Source organism: Myxocyprinus asiaticus, chromosome 4 (genome assembly GCF_019703515.2).
Source record: "Myxocyprinus asiaticus isolate MX2 ecotype Aquarium Trade chromosome 4, UBuf_Myxa_2, whole genome shotgun sequence".
NCBI lineage: Eukaryota > Metazoa > Chordata > Actinopteri > Cypriniformes > Catostomidae > Myxocyprinus > Myxocyprinus asiaticus.
The window spans coordinates 13,283,418-13,303,331 of NC_059347.1; the positions used below are offsets into that span (position 1 = coordinate 13,283,418).

Here is a 19,914-nt window from a genome sequence, read left to right on the forward strand (position 1 = left end):
GCTACACAATCATGGGGAAGACTGCTGATCTGACAGTTGTCCAGAAGACAATCATTGACACCCTTCACAAGGAGGGTAAGCCACAAACATTCATTGCCAAAGAAGCTGGCTGTTCACAGAGTGCTGTATCCAAGCATGTTAACAGAAAGTTGAGTGGAAGGAAAAAGTTTGGAAGAAAAAGATGCACAACCAACCGAGAGAACCGCAGCCTAATGATTGTCAAGCAAAATCGATTCAAGAATTTGGGTGAACTTCACAAGGAATGGACTGAGGCTGGGGTCAAGGCATCAAGAGCCACCACACACAGACATGTCAAGGAATTTGGCTACAGTTGTCGTATTCCTCTTGTTAAGCCACTCCTGAACCACAGAAAACGTCAGAGGCGTCTTACCTGGGCTAAGGAGAAGAAGAACTGGACTGTTGCCCAGTGTTCCAAAGTCCTCTTTTCAGATGAGAGCAAGTTTTGTATTTCATTTGGAAACCAAGGTCCTAGAGTCTGGAGGAAGGGTGGAGAAGCTCATAGCCCAAGTTGCTTGAAGTCCAGTGTTAAGTTTCCACAGTCTGTGATGATTTGGGGTGCAATGTCATCTGCTGGTGTTGGTCCATTGTGTTTTTTGAAAGCCAAAGTCACTGCACCCGTTTACCAAGAAATTTTGGAGCACTTCATGCTTCCTTCTGCTGACCAGCTTTTTAAAGATGCTGATTTCATTTTCCAGCAGGATTTGGCACCTGCCCACACTGCCAAAAGCACCAAAAGTTGGTTAAATAATCATGGTGTTGGTGTGCTTGACTGGCCAGCAAACTCACCAGACCTGAAACCCATAGAGAATCTATGGGGTATTGTCAAGAGGAAAATGAGAAACAAGAGACCAAAAAATGCAGATGAGCTGAAGGCCACTGTCAAAGAAATCTGGGCTTCCATACCACCTCAGCAGTGCCACAAACTGATCACCTCCATGCCACGCCGAATTGAGGCAGTAATTAAAGCAAAATGAGCCCCTACCAAGTATTGAGTACATATACAGTAAATGAACATACTTTCCAGAAGGCCAACAATTCACTAAAAATGTTTTTTTTATTGGTCTTATGATGTATTCTAATTTTTTGAGATAGTGAATTGGTGGGTTTTTGTTAAATGTGAGCCAGAATCATCACAATTAAAAGAACCAAAGACTTAAACTACTTCAGTCTGTGTGCACTGAATTTATTTAATACACGAGTTTCACAATTTGAGTTGAATTACTGAAATAAATGAACTTTTCCACGACATTCTAATTTATTGAGATGCACCTGTACATTTACAAAAAATACTTTACTTAGTATTAAAAATACTTTACTTAGGTTACTGTAGTAAAGTTTTTACCAAGTTTTTTTTTCTAAGGTAAGGTTAAGGTTAGGTTTAGGGATAGGGGTTAATGTAGTGTGTCTTTGGGACTTTAAATAAACACAATAAACACACTGCAGTGATGCCCATACTGTATGTTAGTATTTAAATATGGGTGGAAATAGTTTCTGACACTATTTGCACCAGGGTGCAATTAGTATCCATCATTATTTGCACCAGGGTTTGGGTGCAAATATTATCTGCCATTATTTGCATTAGGGTGTAAAAAGCATATACCATTATTTGCACCAGCATCTGCCTTATAATTAATATAATATATAATGGACATATATTCTATTTACTTATAATACTGTATATATTAAATGTATAATTATTGAAATATAATTTAATTATTATTTAATCATTATATATGGAATTATTGTTATTTTGGGGGCCCTTCTCAGCAAATATTTATATTTGTGATTAATTAAGATTAGTTTCGAATAAATAATCGGCATATCATGTAATTAATTTGATTTTTAAAAAGTTATCGATTGACAGCCCTAATTTATAGCAATTTACCTGAATAATAACACATCCTGTTTAATGACACAGACTTTTGTAACTCTATCGCCCCTTCAGTACTTAGTACTGCTTGTTACCGGCAGTAATGCAAGAATGCTTGTTAAGCATGTTTAGTCAGACCATGCATCTGAACGGCTGGGTGATATATAGAATATATACAATAATTTCAATATTATTTTGTATTTGCAATATATTCAACATTGTGAACATTGCAGCAATTTTAATTTGGCCATTACAGTTCCTAAAGACTTTGTCAGAACACCAGTTTCATTCCCATTTCTTGTCACAGTCACGGCTCAAGTATGAATATGAGATCACAAAGTCAGAGATATTTTCAGCAACAGAAATGCTGACAGAGTTAGGGAGTTCCTTTCAGTTCGTGAATCAGTTCTTTCATGTTGTCTGTTTCTGTGATTTGGTTTGTTCACAAAGTTTTACCATATGATCTTGCTCAGCCCTACTTATAAGTACAGATATTTTGGTTCTATATCCTAGTCCTCTTACCGGCTGTCCTTATCTGCATACATCTCCATGTGATGAGGGTTAATGGTGGGATCTATCACAACCCATGATCCTCCTCTGAGCTCTGCCTGTGGAGGGATGTAGACCAACACTGGTTGTCTGTATTCTCCCAGTCCGTCCACAATAAATGCTCCGAACTTCAGCACATGGTCATACATGTCTGAAGACACAACAGCATGTGTTAGCAGATATATGACAGATCACACTTACTGTATCACTTCCTGCATCACAGACCTTTCATGCCTCCAGAGAAGCCCCTCCAGTTGGCAAACACGATGAGTGGAAGCCCCTCTCTGTTGAAGTCTTTTATAGCCTGTGCGGTCTTAAAGGCAGAGTCTGGGAACCACACTTGCCCTGCCTGCTGGATTATCTACAGGAAACGGAGCACAAACACTGGTCATTATTCTTAGAGACAGAACATGTGAATGCGTATCTGAGACCCCATTTACACCTGGTATTGAGATGTGTTTCGAGTGATCCGATCACAAGTGGTCAGCGCTAAATAGGTGTAAACGGGGTCTAAAACATTTTGTGATCGGATCAAAAAAACACATATGAAGGTAGTCAAAAATGCATGTGACCACATCACATTTGAGGTGTAAATGCTATCTGTCCTGAACAACAGCGAAGCGCCTCCCCTGTCAGTCAACCGCTGCACTAAAACAAGAGTTTCAACTTTGATTACCTCAGAAAGGAAATAACCATTAGATCGAAAAATCCGAAAAAGTGGATACATACACAAGCACTAGAACTTCACGGAGTGTCTGATATCAACATGCAGTGACAGATAACAAGCATTCACAACTGAAGCTCAGTTAATACAGGTACTCAAGTAAAATAGCACAGAATTCAACTCGAAATGTTGCGTTTTTGCTTAGATTAAATATTAACTGAACCTGGGAGAAAAATCATGCTGGTTCTTTTGCGCTTTCTTTGTCTTTATGACTTTTTTTTTTGCGGTTTATAATCATGCAGTAACATGCTGACATTGTGATTGATGTATGTTGTCATGAAATCAGAGACCCTCCCTTTGAAATCCGAACACGTGGTCACAGGAAACACATTTGTGCAACCAGGTGTAAACAGCGATGCATCTCTCCTGACCACATACGATCAGATCACCCGAGATGCATCATAATACCAGGTGTAAACGGGGTCTGATTGTGTTTCTAAGCACTCACCTTGGCTTCTGAGTCAAGATTAGCAGGGTCTGCTGGAATTGACAGCTCCACAGTGCGGGTTTCCACTGCAACAACTCCAGTTGGTATCCCACCCAATCTACAGTACAACTGATGAGAGAATGTGTTACACAGAGATAAATTAAACACTTACCAGTGTTACCTAAATAAACTTTATTTTTGCAGCAGGGGGCCCCTCATAATTAAAAAAAACAAACAAAAAAAAACACTTATTTATGATTAAAATACCATTATTACAACAAAACTCAATAGTATTTTTTTTTTAACTACACCTTGTCATGTGAAGTCAGTAAGTGCTCTGATAGATCAGTACATAATTATAATTCCTAAATAATACAGTGTAGTATTTAATGCTATTCCATCTGGCTTAATATGCCTGTTAAAAATAAATTTGAATAAAGACACTGGGGATATATTTAGATGTGATTTTATAGTTGATGGAGCCCCATATCTTCTAGAACATTTTGGCAATCAAGATTTAATTACATTGATTGGAAATTTGCATGGTTGTTGCAAATTGTTTTTTGTTTTGTTTATATATATATATATATATATATATATATATATATATACACACACATACACACACACACATTTATAATTTTATAACTAACAAGGTGTGAGAAATACATTTTAAAATAACTTGTCACTGTGTTAAAACACTTTTTGCTAAAATTTAATATGGATATTAAAAGGTGATATATATATATATATATATATATATACTTTTAAGTAAACAAAGTAAATCAATATACTTTGTAAATTGGCATGTAAGTGATCATAGTCATGTAATTGGTCATAATTGTTTGTCAGTTAAAAAAAAAAAATCTTCAGTGAGTAATTTGTTAAACTCATTTAAACTGCTAACTTGGAGTTTTAGTGGTGATTCAACTGTAATATATACATATATACAGAAATATATATATACACAGTATATATATATATATATATATATATATATATATATATATATATATATATATATATATATATATGCTTTCATTGAAGGTAAACAGTTACAATACTTTCTCAATAATTTCTCTACAATTAAGCCATACGTAGACTGACTTCCCGAAGACTGTAAACACTGTGGCACTATTAAAACATTGCACTGTTTGTTTGAGTGGTTTGACATGTCTGGCTCAACCAATGGTGTGAATTTGAGGTGAGACCAGTAAAACAAAAACAAAAAAATCAAGATCTCAGGGATTAAAATTTTGATGATATGCCACTCATAAATTTCTTACACAAACCTACACTAACCACCGTTGTATAGTAAAGAGCAGCTCAGCTATTCTGCTAGAATAAAACAAAAACAAAATCTGCCTTTTGTGTTCCATTGATAAAGTAAAAAATAAAAACAAAAACAAAAAATAACACAAAATTGGGTGAAAACATTTGTTTTTATTTTTGCTTAAACCATTCTTTTAAACTCAGGGATAGATTACCTCAGAAGCTCATTGGCATAAATTAGTCTTTATTATGCAGACGAATACTATAAAAGGTAAACAAAATTGACACAGATAGTTTCATGTCAATCTATCCTGTGCTCAAATATCTAAAAAAAGAAAGGAGCAGAAGACTGATGTAGAACAAATGTTCCCCACAGGAGCTTTCAAAGTGTATTTATTAGAGGTAGACCGATATATCGGTTTTACCAATTTATCAATGCCAATATTTGGTTTTTGGGACTATCAGTTATTGGCGGCCTCTAGAGATCTATCTATCTATCCATCCATCCATCCATCCATCCATCCATCCATCCATCCATAATCCTTAATCTGGTGAATATAAAGGCTAAAAGAAAAAATGCTTACTTTTGTAAATACTTAAATACAGAGCATTGTAACAGAGCCAAGTTTCCATCATTTCAAAATTAGAGTCTCCAGTGAATTTCGGGCTTGTTTATAGTTAAAATTTCCACGTTAAACACCAGCTCTTTATATTTCTGGTTATTATTGGGATTATTGTTTGCTAAATAAACTGCATCTGGGATTTTATTCATTTTGGACTCTTGTAGCTTCTGTGTCTTTGACCATCATATTACGAAAATAACAATATATATATATATATATATATATATAAAACATTCTTTAAATTGATTTTAAAAAGATCTGAGATTAATTGGTTATCGGCCTTTTCCACCTTCTTAGTTATCGGTATCGGCAAAATCCACTATCGGTCGACCTCTAGTATTTATCAGATTGCAATCTTTCCAGTTGACAAACACTACCCTTTAGGCTCTGAGGTCAAAGGTCAGCACAAGTTCACTGAGCAGTGAAACAGGCTCTGGCTGTACTTGGAATGGAAGCTTAGTACCTACTGAATATTGTGCAGTATATTCTGTATACTGTCTACTACTTTGTTTTTATAACAGTGAAACAGAATCATGCAACAATTAACATTTCAAACAGTATTATGCTACATTGTCACACACAAATAAAATTGTCACTGTGCATTTTTGATCCGATATTTTGTAAAAACTAACAAAAATACATATCGGTATGTAAGGCTAAGGGTAGTGTTAATGATATTATGGTTTACAGTGCCCTGGAGCTTACCTGGCCCGACCTACGATTACACTCTGTGCCCACGGCTGCATGATCTCCAGAAAAGAGCCGTAGTCAAAGAACCCGCTCACCCATGCACCCTTAATGCCTGTGTGGAGAAAGAGAGAGACAGAGCTGCAATATCACCCTATCTTCATCAGAGATATGCAGAGCTGAACTGAGCGTATAGCTCATAGAAGCATACACTCGCTGCAGAGTGAGGTTACCGTTCAATTACACTGTGAGACTTGTCTCAGCGCTAAGACAAAGATTTGTTCTCCCTGCCACCCACCACACGATATCTCTCCACCTCGCTGCGGCAGTTACAGTGACATGTAATCTGTTTCGCTCCTAAAAAACACTCCATATATCGCTGTCTTATCTCTGAGCGGAGAGACCTGGAGCTATGCCTGAAACATAAACCCCCAGACCACAGTCATCCATTACTGGAGACTTCTTCCATCCTAACAACACATCCCTCACACAATTAATACAAGAAACATGACATTTCACTGCAGGCAGGGGCACATTAACGCACAGGCTTATTTGGGCTGAAGCCCAGGGTCTACAACTCGCATGGGGCCCAGCATGAGGAGCACATTTAAACACTTTAGCGGGAGACGCGGTTGTTGACATGGTGACAGTCCACAAGCGTTAAAGGCATCCGTATAGTGCTTGTTCAATGCACAGCAGTTGAATCTTAGAATAACTGAGTACGGTCTCGAGTACTACAACACTGGATGCCAAAATCAAAAAAAGAAAGAAAAAGAAAAAGAGTGGTTTGACATGTCTGGCTCAACCAATGGTGTGAATTTGAGGTGAGACTTCCTGTTTGTCTAAACTAGGGCTGGGTGTTTTCAACTACCTCATGATACGATACATGTCACGGCTCAATACATCGTGGTGCATCACGATATGATAATTGTATTGTAAGCAAAACTGCGTGAAAGCGTAAATTTGTGCGATACACTTTTTTAACTTGTCCAGTAAGGTATCTCATAGAAGCGGCTTTGAACACACTGAAATGCTGCTTTCAGAGTTTCTGCTTTAGCTTCTTTGTTAATTGAACAGAAGGAAAAAAGAATGCATTATTGAAACAAGAATGAACTAATTTGGATAATAAATCTAACCCAAAAGCATTGATACGAGGATCTTAAGTATCCATACAATATTTTGAGAAAATGAATCGTTATATATGATTGTCCTATATGATATACTGTATGACAGCCCTAGTCCAAACAACAGGATTCCCACTCTCTTTGAACAATGAATTTCCGTGGCTTTTCCAGTTTTTCGTGATTAATGACAAGGATTTTTTACATAATTTTTTTAAGAGATTGTACTCAAACATAGCAATTTCTAGCCAATTAAATATTTTGGAGCTGAGCACAGCAAGGAACATTTTTATTCACTATAGGAATTACCCTGACTTTTTATGCTTTTTAAGACTTTAATTAACTTTCATCACTTTTCCAGGCTTTCAGGCCTGGAAATTAAAACTTTAAAATTCCTCAGTATTTACAGGTTTTTCATGATAGCGGGAACCCTGAAAAAAAATGGCAGACGTGGGGTGAAAAGGACAATAGGAGTATTTTTTTGTTTGTTTTGTATTTCCGGTGGGTGAGACTTGAGACGATGTTTAAGGGATATTTCACCCAAAAATGAAAATTCTCTCATCATTTACTCACCCTCATGCAATTCCAGATGTGTATGACTTTCTTTCTACTGCAGAACACAAATGAAGATTTTTAGAAGAATATTTCAGCTCTGTTGGTCCATATAATGCAAGTGAATGGTGACCAAAACTTTGAAGCTCCTAAAATCACAAAGGCAGTACAACAGTAATCCATATGACGCCAGTGGTTAAATCCATGTCTTCAGAAGTGATATGATGTGTGGGTGAGAAATGTAAGATTTCTTCTTTTGTTTTTGGCTATTCGCATTCTTCGTGCATATCGCCACCTACTAAGCAGGGAGGAGAACTTATAGTAAAAACAAAATACTTAAATCTTGATCTGTATCTCACCCACACTGATCATATCGCTTCAGAAGATATGGATTAAACCACTGGAGTTGTATGAATTACTTTTATGCTGCTTTTATGTTCTTTTTGGACCTTCAAATGTTTGGCCACCATTCACTTGCACTATGAGGACCAACAGAGCTGAGATATTCTTCTAAAAATCTGCAGAAAAAAAGTCATACACATCTGGGATGGCATGAGGGTGAGTAAATTATAAGAGAATTTTCATTTTTGGATGAACTATTACTTTAAATGCCACACTGAATATTGCACTTTCAATATATTTTAGTTTTTAATACTGCAAATTGTTATTGCTATTATTTATTATCAACTTGTTCATTCTTACCATTACACGTTCTCAATATTTACAGGTTTTTCATGATAGCGGGAACCCTGCAAAAAAATGGCAGACGTGGGGTGAAAAGGACAATAGGAGTATTTTTTTGTTTGTTTTGTAATTCCGGTGGGTGAGACTTGAGATGATGTTTAAGGGATATTTCACCCAAAAATGAAAATTCTCTCATCATTTACTCACCCTCATGCTGTCCCAGATGTGAATGACTTCCTTTCTTCTGCTGAACACAAATGAAGATTTTTAGAAGAATATTTCAGCTCTGTAGGTACTCACAATACAAGTGAATGGTGATCAGAACTTTGAAGCTCCAAAAGCACATAAAGGCAGTAATCCATAAGACTCCAGTGGATAAATCCATGTCTTTAGATATGATAGGTATGGGTGAGAAACAGATCAATATTTAAGCCCTGTTTTACTATCAATCTCCACTTCCACTTTCACATTCTTCTTCTTTTGTTTTTGGCGATTCACATTCTTTGTGCATATCGCCACCTACTGGGCAGGCAGGAGAATTTATATTAAAATAAAAAAAATGTAAATATTGATCTAGATTTAATCATCGATTCAACCACTGGAGTTGTATGGATTACTTTTATGCTGCCTTTCTGGAGCTTCAGAGTTTTGGTTCCCATTCACTTGTATTGTGAGAATCTAAAGAGCTGAAATATTTGTCTAAAAATCTTCGTTTGTGTACAGCAAAAGATTTGGGATGGCATGAGGGTGAGTAAATGTTGAGAGAATTTTCCTTTTAGGGTGAACTTTCCTTTTAACTGTCTATGACGAACAAACGTCACCACAGTCTTTGTTTACAAGTCTTACTTCTAGTTTTGAGAATATATTGCAACATCCAAAGTAATTTAATTCAGCTTCTTTGTGCAATCAAAAACTGGCTTTGATGTAACAATCTACAGGCCTTATTTGCCCCGTGACCTTTGCTGCTATGCTTGTCTTTGGTATTTGTAAATGAGCCGATCACTCTGTTCTGCACTAATTACTGCAGTAATAAGACAGTAAAGGACATTCACAGATGAGGATGGATTGAGCATTCCTGCAGTTCCAGAGAGGAAAATGACCATGGCCATGACAAACCACAACTGTCCCGGAAATATCATGTATTACAGCTTATGCATGATATAAACACAAATGCAAGTGATTTAAGAGAGTGATACAATACCCTGCTTTGGATTAGTCATGGGAACTGTAATTTAAAGATTCTGGTTCTTTAACGAATTCATTAACAAATATTTTCTTACTTTAAAAGAAGCAATTGGTCCTAACTAGGTACTACACAGCAAAAGTGAACAAAAACAATACTTTTGCAGCCATATCACCCTGCAGCTCTTGCCTGGTTGCCCACTGAAGCTAAGCAGGGTTGAGCCTCTTCAGTACCTGGATGGGAGACCTCCTGGGAAAAACTAAGGTTGCTGCTGGTAGAGGTGTTTGTGAGGCCAGCAGGGGGTGCTCACCCTGCAGTCTGTATGGGTCCTAATGCCCCAGTATAGTGATGGGGACACTATATTGTAAAAAAGCATAATCCTTCGGATGAGACAATAAACTGGAGGTCCTGACTCTCTGTGGTCATTAAAAATCCTTTTCGTGAAGAGTACGGGTGTACCCCGGTGTCCTGGCCAAATTCCCCCCATTGGCCCTTATCTATCATGGCCTCCTAATAATCCCCATCCCTGAATTGGCTACATCAATCTACTCTCCTCTCCACCAATAGCTAGGGTGTGGTGAGCGTACTGGCGCACTATGGCTGCCGTTGCATCATCCAGGTGGATGCTGCACACTGGTGGTGGGTGAGGAGATTCCCCCTTATACTATGTAAAGCGCTTTGAGTGCCTAGAAAAGCGCTATATAAATGAAAGGAATTATTATTATTATTATTACTTTTGTGGTAACTTATTTTGATGTTTCTATTTTTAATTGAAGTATGACTTTCTAAAAAAATAAAAAATAAATAAAAACTCTGTTTTGAACGTGTAAATACACATTGCCATATGAACAACCACTCAGTAAATCTACTCATTCAAGTCTCATGAGCCTCATGAACCAATAATGAGTTAGAGACTGATCCATGAGTCTTTTTGACCAATTCAGTTAAAAGAACCACGCCAGTTACAATTATTTAGGTCTGACAATCTCGGCTTCTGGAAAATTTGACATGGCTGTAAAGGACCTAACAGACAAGGCTCGTAGGGCATTTTCCAGTGTAAGACAAATATTATTCAAATTTAACCCAATCAAATTGTGGCTGAAAATATTTGACAGTGTCATCAAACCCATCCTTCTGTTTGGCAGTGAAATCTGGGGACCCAAATATAAACTTACTGTTACTCATTGTTCTCTGTAGTTACTTTTCTTTACATTTTGTGCACTTACCTGTATGCTTACTTGTTGTTATTATTATTGTTAATATTTTATTGACTTTTTTATGTATGTAATACTTTTTTTATTCTGTTAATGAATGCTTTGACAACATTGTACAAGGTCGAGAGAGAGAGAGAGAGAGAGAGAGAGAGAGAGAGAGAGAGAGAGAGAGAACTGTCTAAGCAGAAGTGCTCATTCTGTTCTCAGAGGAATGATATGGGTGTCCCTCCCCGGTCTCAGCCTGAGGCATCAGCCTATTTCTATGCAAATAACAACTTCACGCTTCTCTTTCTATTATTCCTGCAGGAGCTGCATCATCATGACAGAGAGAGAGACACGTGGGGGATGGCAATTACTGGGGGGTAAATTATACACATAAAGAAACACACACACACACACACACACACACACAATGTATCTTTGTAATTTGGTCCTTTATGCATCAGACATTACGACATTCTTCTGCATAGGAGTTTGCCAAATGTAACAGTTCATTTTCAATAACCAATATTAACAAAACACAACATCTGCTTCTATTACACATAGGACAAGCAGATACTGCAGCTAAATACGGTTGTCATTCCTCTTAATGAGTGAATAATCCTGTTCTGTACACACACAGGGCCTCATTCATGAAACACAAGCAGAACAAATTTCTGTGTAAATGGTTTAGAAAACCATTATTACATAAATTGTCGTACTGAACTGAATTCAACTACTTACATCACAAAGGTTTTGCGAACTGGTTTCATACATGAGACCTGCAGTTTGGTTTAGGAAATGACAACCACATAATAGAACAAATATTATTCCCAGAAAATTTGTGTACATACTTTTTTTAAAACTACTTGTTAATTCAGCTGACTCACTCACAAATTTTGATACTGGTGTCACTCCACCAAAACTGCTCCCAAAACCTTTTGCATGGCCACATCAGCAGTACATCCCACGTTTTCAAAGAGAAATTGGTTATGTCAACATTTGACTTTCTACAGACAAACACAAAATCAAACTCTAGGAGAGAAGTGAGGTTTTGAAACCTAAAACACGTTGGAACCAAATACAGACCACTAAAATGATTCAAGACTCAGCTTAAAAATATTTCCATATGCATGAACGCACAACCAACCACATCCAATTCCTATCACCAGTTTAAAAAAAAAAAAATTAAAAAGAAACTGGCTGATTCAAAAATGTCATATTGTAATGCAGTCTTGGTAATTGCATGAATTAGAGGTTCATTTATTTGGGTCACAGTTGACTGCACACAAGGCTTTCAGAGTTCACGCTAACCTGTCACAAATCCTGCCTCGGCTCAATCAAATTACTCATGCAATTAAAAGAGAGGCCAATTAAAGTGCCCTTATCATCAGAGTGAATATGTAATTTATGTGTACATGCCATCTTTTGCAGCAGCAACTGAACAACAGTGAAGACCTTTAAAACAGATTGGACAAATAAGAAAAACGTGACAGATTTGGCATTTGGAATATACTACCTCTTAACCAATCAGTGAAACTCTTCAACACCTACAGTGAAGTTTGGCGTTGTGCAATTGCTGACCTTATTGAGAGCTCCAGCTCCAGTCAGGATGATGTGAGAGTTCTCCACCTGTATGGTTCTCTGACCCAGTCGCACCAGGTACGCACCGATTCCAATGGCCCTACACGTCACCTGAGGACCACCAAAGACAATGAGGTTAGTGAAGTGCTTCATTAAGCATATTGCTTGTGAGCATGCCAAAGTGTAACTTTGCCAAATGTATTGCATAATCTTTTCCATAGTGGAACTTTGTCAAATGTTTTGTCAAATGTTTTGCCAGAGTGAAACTTTGCCAAATGTTTTGCCAATTCTTTATCAAAGAGGAACGTTGCCAAATGTTTTGCCAAATGCTTTGCCATAGTGGAACTGTCAAATGTTTTGCCAGAAAGGAACTTTGCCAAATGTTTTGCCAGAAAGGAACTTTGCCAAATGTTTTGCTAAATCTTTATCAGAGTGGAACGTTGCCAAATGTTTTGTCAAGTCTTTGCCAGAATGGAACTTTGCCAAATGTTTTGCCAAATCTTTGTCAGAGAGGAACATTGTCAAATGTTTTGTCAAGTCTTTGCCAGAGTGGAACTTTGCCAAATGTATTGCCAAATGTTTGTCAAAAGTGGAAATTGCCGAATGTTTATCCAATTGTTTGCCAGAGAGGAACTTTGCAAAATGTTTTGCCAAATGTTTATCAAAGTGGAACACTGCCAAACATTAAACCAAATATTTTACAGAGTGGGAATTTGCTGAATATTTTGCCAAATCTTTGCCAGTGTGGAACTTTGCCAAATATTTTTCCAAATCTTTGCCAAAGTGGAACTTTGCTAAATGTTTTGCCAAATCTTTGCCAGAGTAGAAGTTTGCCAAATATTTTGCCATATCTTTGCCAGAGTGGGAGTTTGTCAGATATTTTGCCAAATCTTTGCCAAAGTGGAACTTTTGCAAAATGTTTTTCCAAATCTTTGGCAGAGTGAAACTTTGCCTAATGTTTTGTCAAATCTTTGCACGATTTGCAACAAGTGTGTGTGTTCTGTTAATGTACCAGGTTCATGGTGATGATCTCCTCATATGCCAGTGATGATTCTCCAGCTATCATGCCAGACCCTCTCAAGTTCTCCACACCCAATCCCTCCTCTTTGCCAATGATATCAGTGATCTTATACCTGCATAAATAGAGATTAATTGCAAAAGAATATACATGACAACAAAAAGTTTATTTTCAAATGTTAGAGAGTCAAAAACTTAATCCTGCTGTCTTAAAAGGGGTAATATCATGAAAAATTCTTGAACTTCCTCCCCAGTCCAAAAAGATCATTTATTGAAATTAAGCTTCAGCTCGTTCTGAACTTCTGCAACTGTCTGACATCAGATATATAATAATGAAGGTGTCTATTTGGTTGTTCAGCAAATTTATTGTTTCTAAACACAGCAAAAGACGATGTTATTCAAGCTAGTATATAATACCAAAAGGGGTATCCTTCCTAAATATTACAAAGTTAGGAAAGAACTTAAGTTATTGCTTACAAATATGCTTGATTTTTTCAATGTGACTTTAACAGAACAGCAGAAGCACAAAAAAAAAGAAAGAAAAAAAGACGACAACCCTGAGGGTCAGAGAGAGGGTAGAAAATAATCAATTATCAATAATTAATTATGACTAAATTTGGAGCAAGAAACCTTGACAAACATTATAAATGGACCTAAGGGAAAAATATATATATATAAAACATTTATTATATGATCTCCTTAAAAATCTTAAAATTTTAATATGTTACAGGTTTAACTCACCTGGACTCTCCCTCATCCTCCACATGCTCACAATGCACTGAGTTCAGAGCTGAAACCTTCTTATAGTCCTGAGGTGTGAGGTACAGGTACTTAAAGCCCTACAAAACCAACATCCAAATAATGATATTATGACACACATCCTGAAGGCAAACACTATATCAATGATCGCTGATCCCTTCCCCTGGAGCCTCTCCAAACCTTGTATGGATCCGCCAGGTCATGCCAAGCTACATGGAACATACTGTATGTCTGATCTTCTCTGCCAGGCCGATTCTTGCTCCGCTGTTGGCAGCGATGTAGATTCGTGGGATGCCACTTTCCCTTGCCATCTCTGATGCCTGCTGGAATAGAACGTCCTCCTGTGGCCCAAACGAGCCAATCTTATGTGTGATGTCATTGCTGATGACGATTATCTCACGACCAGCCAGGTACTCAGGGGTTCGGAGAGTCATTCGCCATGCCACCATGCCAATCTAGAGAATCAAGCACAAGTAAAGACACTGAGCACTAAAGAGTGGTCGATTGCTACAGATTTTTTTTTAATGCCCGATGCAGATTTTTAGAAAGCAGGGGGGCAGATGTGTGGCAGGTTGGCAGATGGATGATATCATGGTAATATAATAAAGCAACAAATAATATACAGTAAATATACTAATATATATATATATATATATATATATATACACACACACACACTGGCGGCCAAAAGTTTGGAATAATGTACAGATTTTGCTGTTTTGGAAGGAAATTGTTACTTTAATTCACTAAAGTGGCATTCAACTGATCACAAAGTATAGTCAGGACATTACATCACTATACCACTATAAAACAGTACCATCACTATTTGAAAAAAGTCATTTTTGATCAAATCTAGACAGGTCCCATTTCCAGCAGCCATCACTCCAACACCTTATCCTTGAGTAATCATGTTAAATTGATAATTTGGTACTAGAAAATCACTTGTCATTATATCAAACAGTTGAAAGCTATTTGGATCGTTAAATGAAGCTTAACATTGTCTTTGTGTTTGTTTTTGAGTTGCCACAGTATGCAATAGACTGGCATGTCTTAAGGTCAATATTAGGTCAAAAATGGCAAAAAAGAAACAGCTTTCTCTAGAAACTCATCAGTCAATCATTGTTTTGAGGAATGAAGGCTATACAATGCTTGTTCAGCCAAAAAAACTGAAGATTTCATACAAAGGTGTACACTACAGTCTTCAAAGACAAAGGACAACTGGCTCTAACAAGGACAGAAAGAGATGTGGAAGACCAGATGTACAACTAAACAAGAGGATAAGTACATCAGAGTCTCTAGTTTGAGAAACAGACACCTCACATGTCCTCAGCTGACAGCTTCATTGAATTCTACCCGCTCAACACCAGTTTCATGCACAACAGTACAGAGAAGACTCAGGGGTGCAGGCCTTATGGGAAGAATTGCAAAGAAAAAGCCACTTTTGAAACAGAAAAACAAAAAGAAAAGGTTAGATTGGGCAAAGAAACAGACATTGGACAACAGATAATTGGAAAAGAGTGTTATGGATCTTAACCCCACTGGGCTTTTGTGGGATCAGCTAGACTGTAAGGTGTGTGAGAAGTGCCCGACAAGACAGCCACATCTATGGCTAGTGCTACAGGAAGTGTGGGGTGAAATGTCACCTGAGTATCTGGACAAACTGACAGCTAGAATAACAAGGATCTGCAAAGCTAAAGCTGCACGTGGAGGATTTTTTGATGAAAACTCTTTTGTAGTTCAAATCAAAAAAAAAAAAAAAAAAAAAAAAAATCAAATCACTTTTATTGTCACACAACCATATACATAAGTGCAATAGTGTGTGAAATTCTTGGCTGCAGTTCCGAGCAACATAGTAGTCGTGACAGTGATGAGACATATACCAATTTACAATAAACATAGTTTAAAATAGTTTAAGAAGTTCTGAAATTTTTTTTCCAATTGTAATAGTAATTTTTCACATTATTAATGTCCTGACTATATATTGTGATCAGTTGAATGCCACTTTGGTGAATAAAAGTAACAATTTCATTCCATAAGAGCAAAATCTGTACATTATTCCAACAAGACTAAACATACACAGCTCCCAGCCTAAATGCTTGTAGATCCTCACAAAACAACACTTAGGAAGCAAAGGAGAGACCTCTAGAGTGTGTGAGTTGTATTGCTAGTGCTGGTTTGCTGAAAATAAGCAAAGAATACCTCAAATAAAGATAAAGGTAGTTTTTCTGTTTAGGATGAGGAAAAAAAACTGAGGAAAACTAAATCAACATCAGCCAATCTCTTGAACATGAAGTGATCTAACCTCATTTCCTCCAGGTAGGTGGTTAATCTGCACCAGCTGACTCTGAGAATCAAGGACCAGCTCTGTGAAGGTGAGCAGTTCAGATGGAAGAGGACACTTGGGAAGCTTGGCATGAGCGTCCATGGACTGTCACAGTTTCCGCAGAGCCTAGAAAAAGATGGACAACACAATGAGATAAAAAAAAATAAAAAAAAGTAGGACAGGAATTTTTATCCATTGTGAATTGACTAGATCGTGACAAGTTATCTCTATATGGCAGGTGGCCGTAGGGGCGGGGTTGAAAATAAGAGGGAGTGGTTATGTCAGCTGAAAAGAAAAGTTGTTTCAGAGGCAGAGCAAATTATTACAGTACATTCAGATGAAAGATTAGGAAGACAAACTTTTTTTCTTCAGAATAATGTACACGGGTGGAATCATGCAAAATAAGATGAGGAGGAGTGTTTTTTAATAAAGGACAAAGGGTCAGAGTAGAATTAGGATGTGGCACAAATCCTTTTTTTTCTTTTTTGGATTTTCTCCCCTTTTCTCCCCAATTTGGAATGCCAATTCCTAATGCGCTCCAAGTCCTCGTGGTGGCGGAGTGACTCGCCTCAATCCGGGTGGCAGAGGACGAATCTCAGTTGCCTCCGCGTCCGAGACAGTCAATCCGCGCATCTTATCATGTGGCTTGTTGAGCGTGTTACCGCAGAGACCTAGCGTGTGTGGAAGTTCACGCTATTCTCCGTGGCATCCACGCACAACTCACTACGTGCCCCAATGAAAGCAAGAACCACATTATAGCGACCACAAGGAGGTTAACCCAACGTGACTCTACCCACCCTAGCAACCGGCCCAACTGGTTGCTTAGGAAGCCTGACTGGAGTCACTCAGCACGCCCTGGATTCGAACTTGCGACTCCAGGTGTGGTAGTCAGCGTCTTTACTTGCTGAGCTACCTAGGCCCCGGCACAAATCCTTCTTAACTCTGCAGTGTAAAGACATCTTAACATTCCAAACATTTTGGAAATGAAGTGAATCGCTACATCTATCAATCATACAGATTTGCACCCCAAAACTTTTGTTGAAAAATTGAGATGCATTGATGCATAAAGAATCATTCAGTAACGGTATTGTATATCCCTGAATCGAAATCGAATCAAATTATAAGGTGCATAGAGAGTCCCTCTATGACATGAGTATATGTTTTCAGGTTGTAAATGATACCTGACGGAACATCTCTGGGAAGTCATAGACGTAGGTGGTGCCAAGGCTCTGGGCCTGGAAGCGTTTAGACTGCAACAGGTCTTTAGTGACATAGGGTGTGTTGATGAGCATACCATGAAGAGGACCCTGTTTATCTCCATATGCCTGAAACATGATCTGAAGAGAGGGGGAAACAGAGAGAGGGCAAGACAGAGTCAGTCAGGTGGAGGTATAGACAAATAAGCATAAATACATATCCCCCAAATTAGACAAACAAATAACAGTGAGCTGATGATACAATACAAAATACCAACAGTTGACTTTACAGTGACTAAAGTGATTTTGCTGTTTTCCCTTTTTTTAAAGCTCTGACAGATATGTTGGTACAGTATGTCACTGACAAATAAAAATAGACAGTGACAAGAGCCATGACAAATTGCTGAACATTAAATACTGGCATAACATTAGTAGACAGACGGAGAACTGTGTAGCTGCTCATTACCACAAAAGTATTTACTATTAAATGGACCACTGATTATTAATATACCAACTTCTATTTTAAAGTAATAGTTCACCCAAAAACGAAAATTCTCTCATCATTTACTCACCCTCATGCAATTCCAGATGTGTATGACTGTCTTTCTACTGCAGAACACAAATGAAGATTTTTAGAAGAATATTTCAGCTCTGTCGGTCCATATAATGCAAGTGAATGGTGATCAAAACTTTGAAGCTCCTAAAATCACAAAGGCAGTACAACAGTAATCCATACGACGCCAGTGGTTAAATCCATGTCTTCAGAAGTGATATGATGTGTGGGTGAGAAATGTAAGATTTCTTCTTTTGTTTTTGGCTATTCGCATTCTTCGTGCATATCGCCACATACTAAGCAGGGAGGAGAACTTATAGTAAAAACAAAATACTTAAATCTTGATCTGTATCTCACCTACACTGATCATATCGCTTCAGAAGATATGGATTAAACCACTGGAGTTGTATGAATTACTTTTATGCTGCTTTTATGTTCTTTTTGGACCTTCAAATGTTTGGCCACCATTCACTTGCATTGTGAGGACCAACAGAGCTGAGATATTCTTCTAAAAATCTGCAGAAGAAAAAGTCATACACATCTGGGATGGCATGAGGGTGAATAAATTATGAGAATTTTCATTTTTGGATGAACTATTACTTTAAATGCCACACTGAATATTGCACTTTCAATATATTTCAGTTTTTAATACTGCAAATTGTTATTGCTATTATTTATTATCAACTTGTTCATTCTTACTATTACACGGCTCTCTGGAATACTCTATTCTGATTGGTCAATCACAACATTCTATGGACAAAAATTGTTGTATGATGACCACTAAACTACAGTATTTATTTGAATATTGTCCCTGACAATCAACTTCCTACATAGCAGTGTTTTCACAATAAACAATTTTAACTAGGGATGTAATGATACAGTTTTTTTCCTCTTCCGATCCAATACCTGTACTATCAGTATCGGCCGATACCACTATTGTTTTTTTTTCTTAATGAGTTTAGAACATCTATAATTCACTGTGTGGAACTGATAGGGAGTACTCTTTGTGTAAAGAAACAAAAACCTCTAACAATACATTATTTCATTATAAAATAGGAAAAAACAATTACATAAGAGCATGTGCAAAACTTTATTGTTAACTAATCTGCAGGATGCAGCGTCAAAAATAACAGTAATTCCAGTGAAATCTTCAGTAGAAAAGAAGCCAGTTCTCTTTACACATTTTAACTTGTATCTGGACTTGTAAATTGTTTCAGATCTCTCTCTCTCTCTCTCTCTCTCAGTATATCAATCTACTTTTCAATCACACAGTACATTTTGGAACCCAATTTGTTTTTATTGTAATTTCTAATAATAATAATAAAATCATTTTACTATACATTGGCAATACATTTCAGTTGTAATTTCTTTAGGCTTTTATTTTGAAAGTCCGGCGCTAAGCGCTCCATGAAGTCTGTGTTTGAGTGTTTGTTTGTAGGCTAATTCACAGTAGTGTAATACGCTTCTTATTCAACATCTGGTAAAATGTTTGTCCGGTGTCGTTCTCAATGCATGTTATAGGCAGACCGAACTATTGGTCATCTATATCTGAGATGGAGTTTGTGTGGAGCGACCA

At 37.3% G+C, this 19,914-nt stretch overlaps 1 protein-coding gene across 1 annotated transcript in view; it reads right to left on the minus strand.

The window, feature by feature from the left end:
* The window catches only part of LOC127437002 (acetyl-CoA carboxylase 1-like), a 116,553-nt gene that overhangs the window by 13,882 nt on the left and 82,757 nt on the right, over positions 1–19,914 (minus strand). The window contains 13 exon segments of the mRNA XM_051691585.1: positions 2,414–2,591; positions 2,666–2,801; positions 3,613–3,709; positions 6,192–6,288; positions 11,801–11,916; positions 12,228–12,364; positions 12,491–12,601; positions 13,503–13,623; positions 14,249–14,346; positions 14,447–14,488; positions 14,491–14,721; positions 16,569–16,715; positions 17,771–17,926. Of these exon segments, the coding sequence (XP_051547545.1) occupies positions 2,414–2,591; positions 2,666–2,801; positions 3,613–3,709; positions 6,192–6,288; positions 11,801–11,916; positions 12,228–12,364; positions 12,491–12,601; positions 13,503–13,623; positions 14,249–14,346; positions 14,447–14,488; positions 14,491–14,721; positions 16,569–16,715; positions 17,771–17,926 (1,667 nt within the window).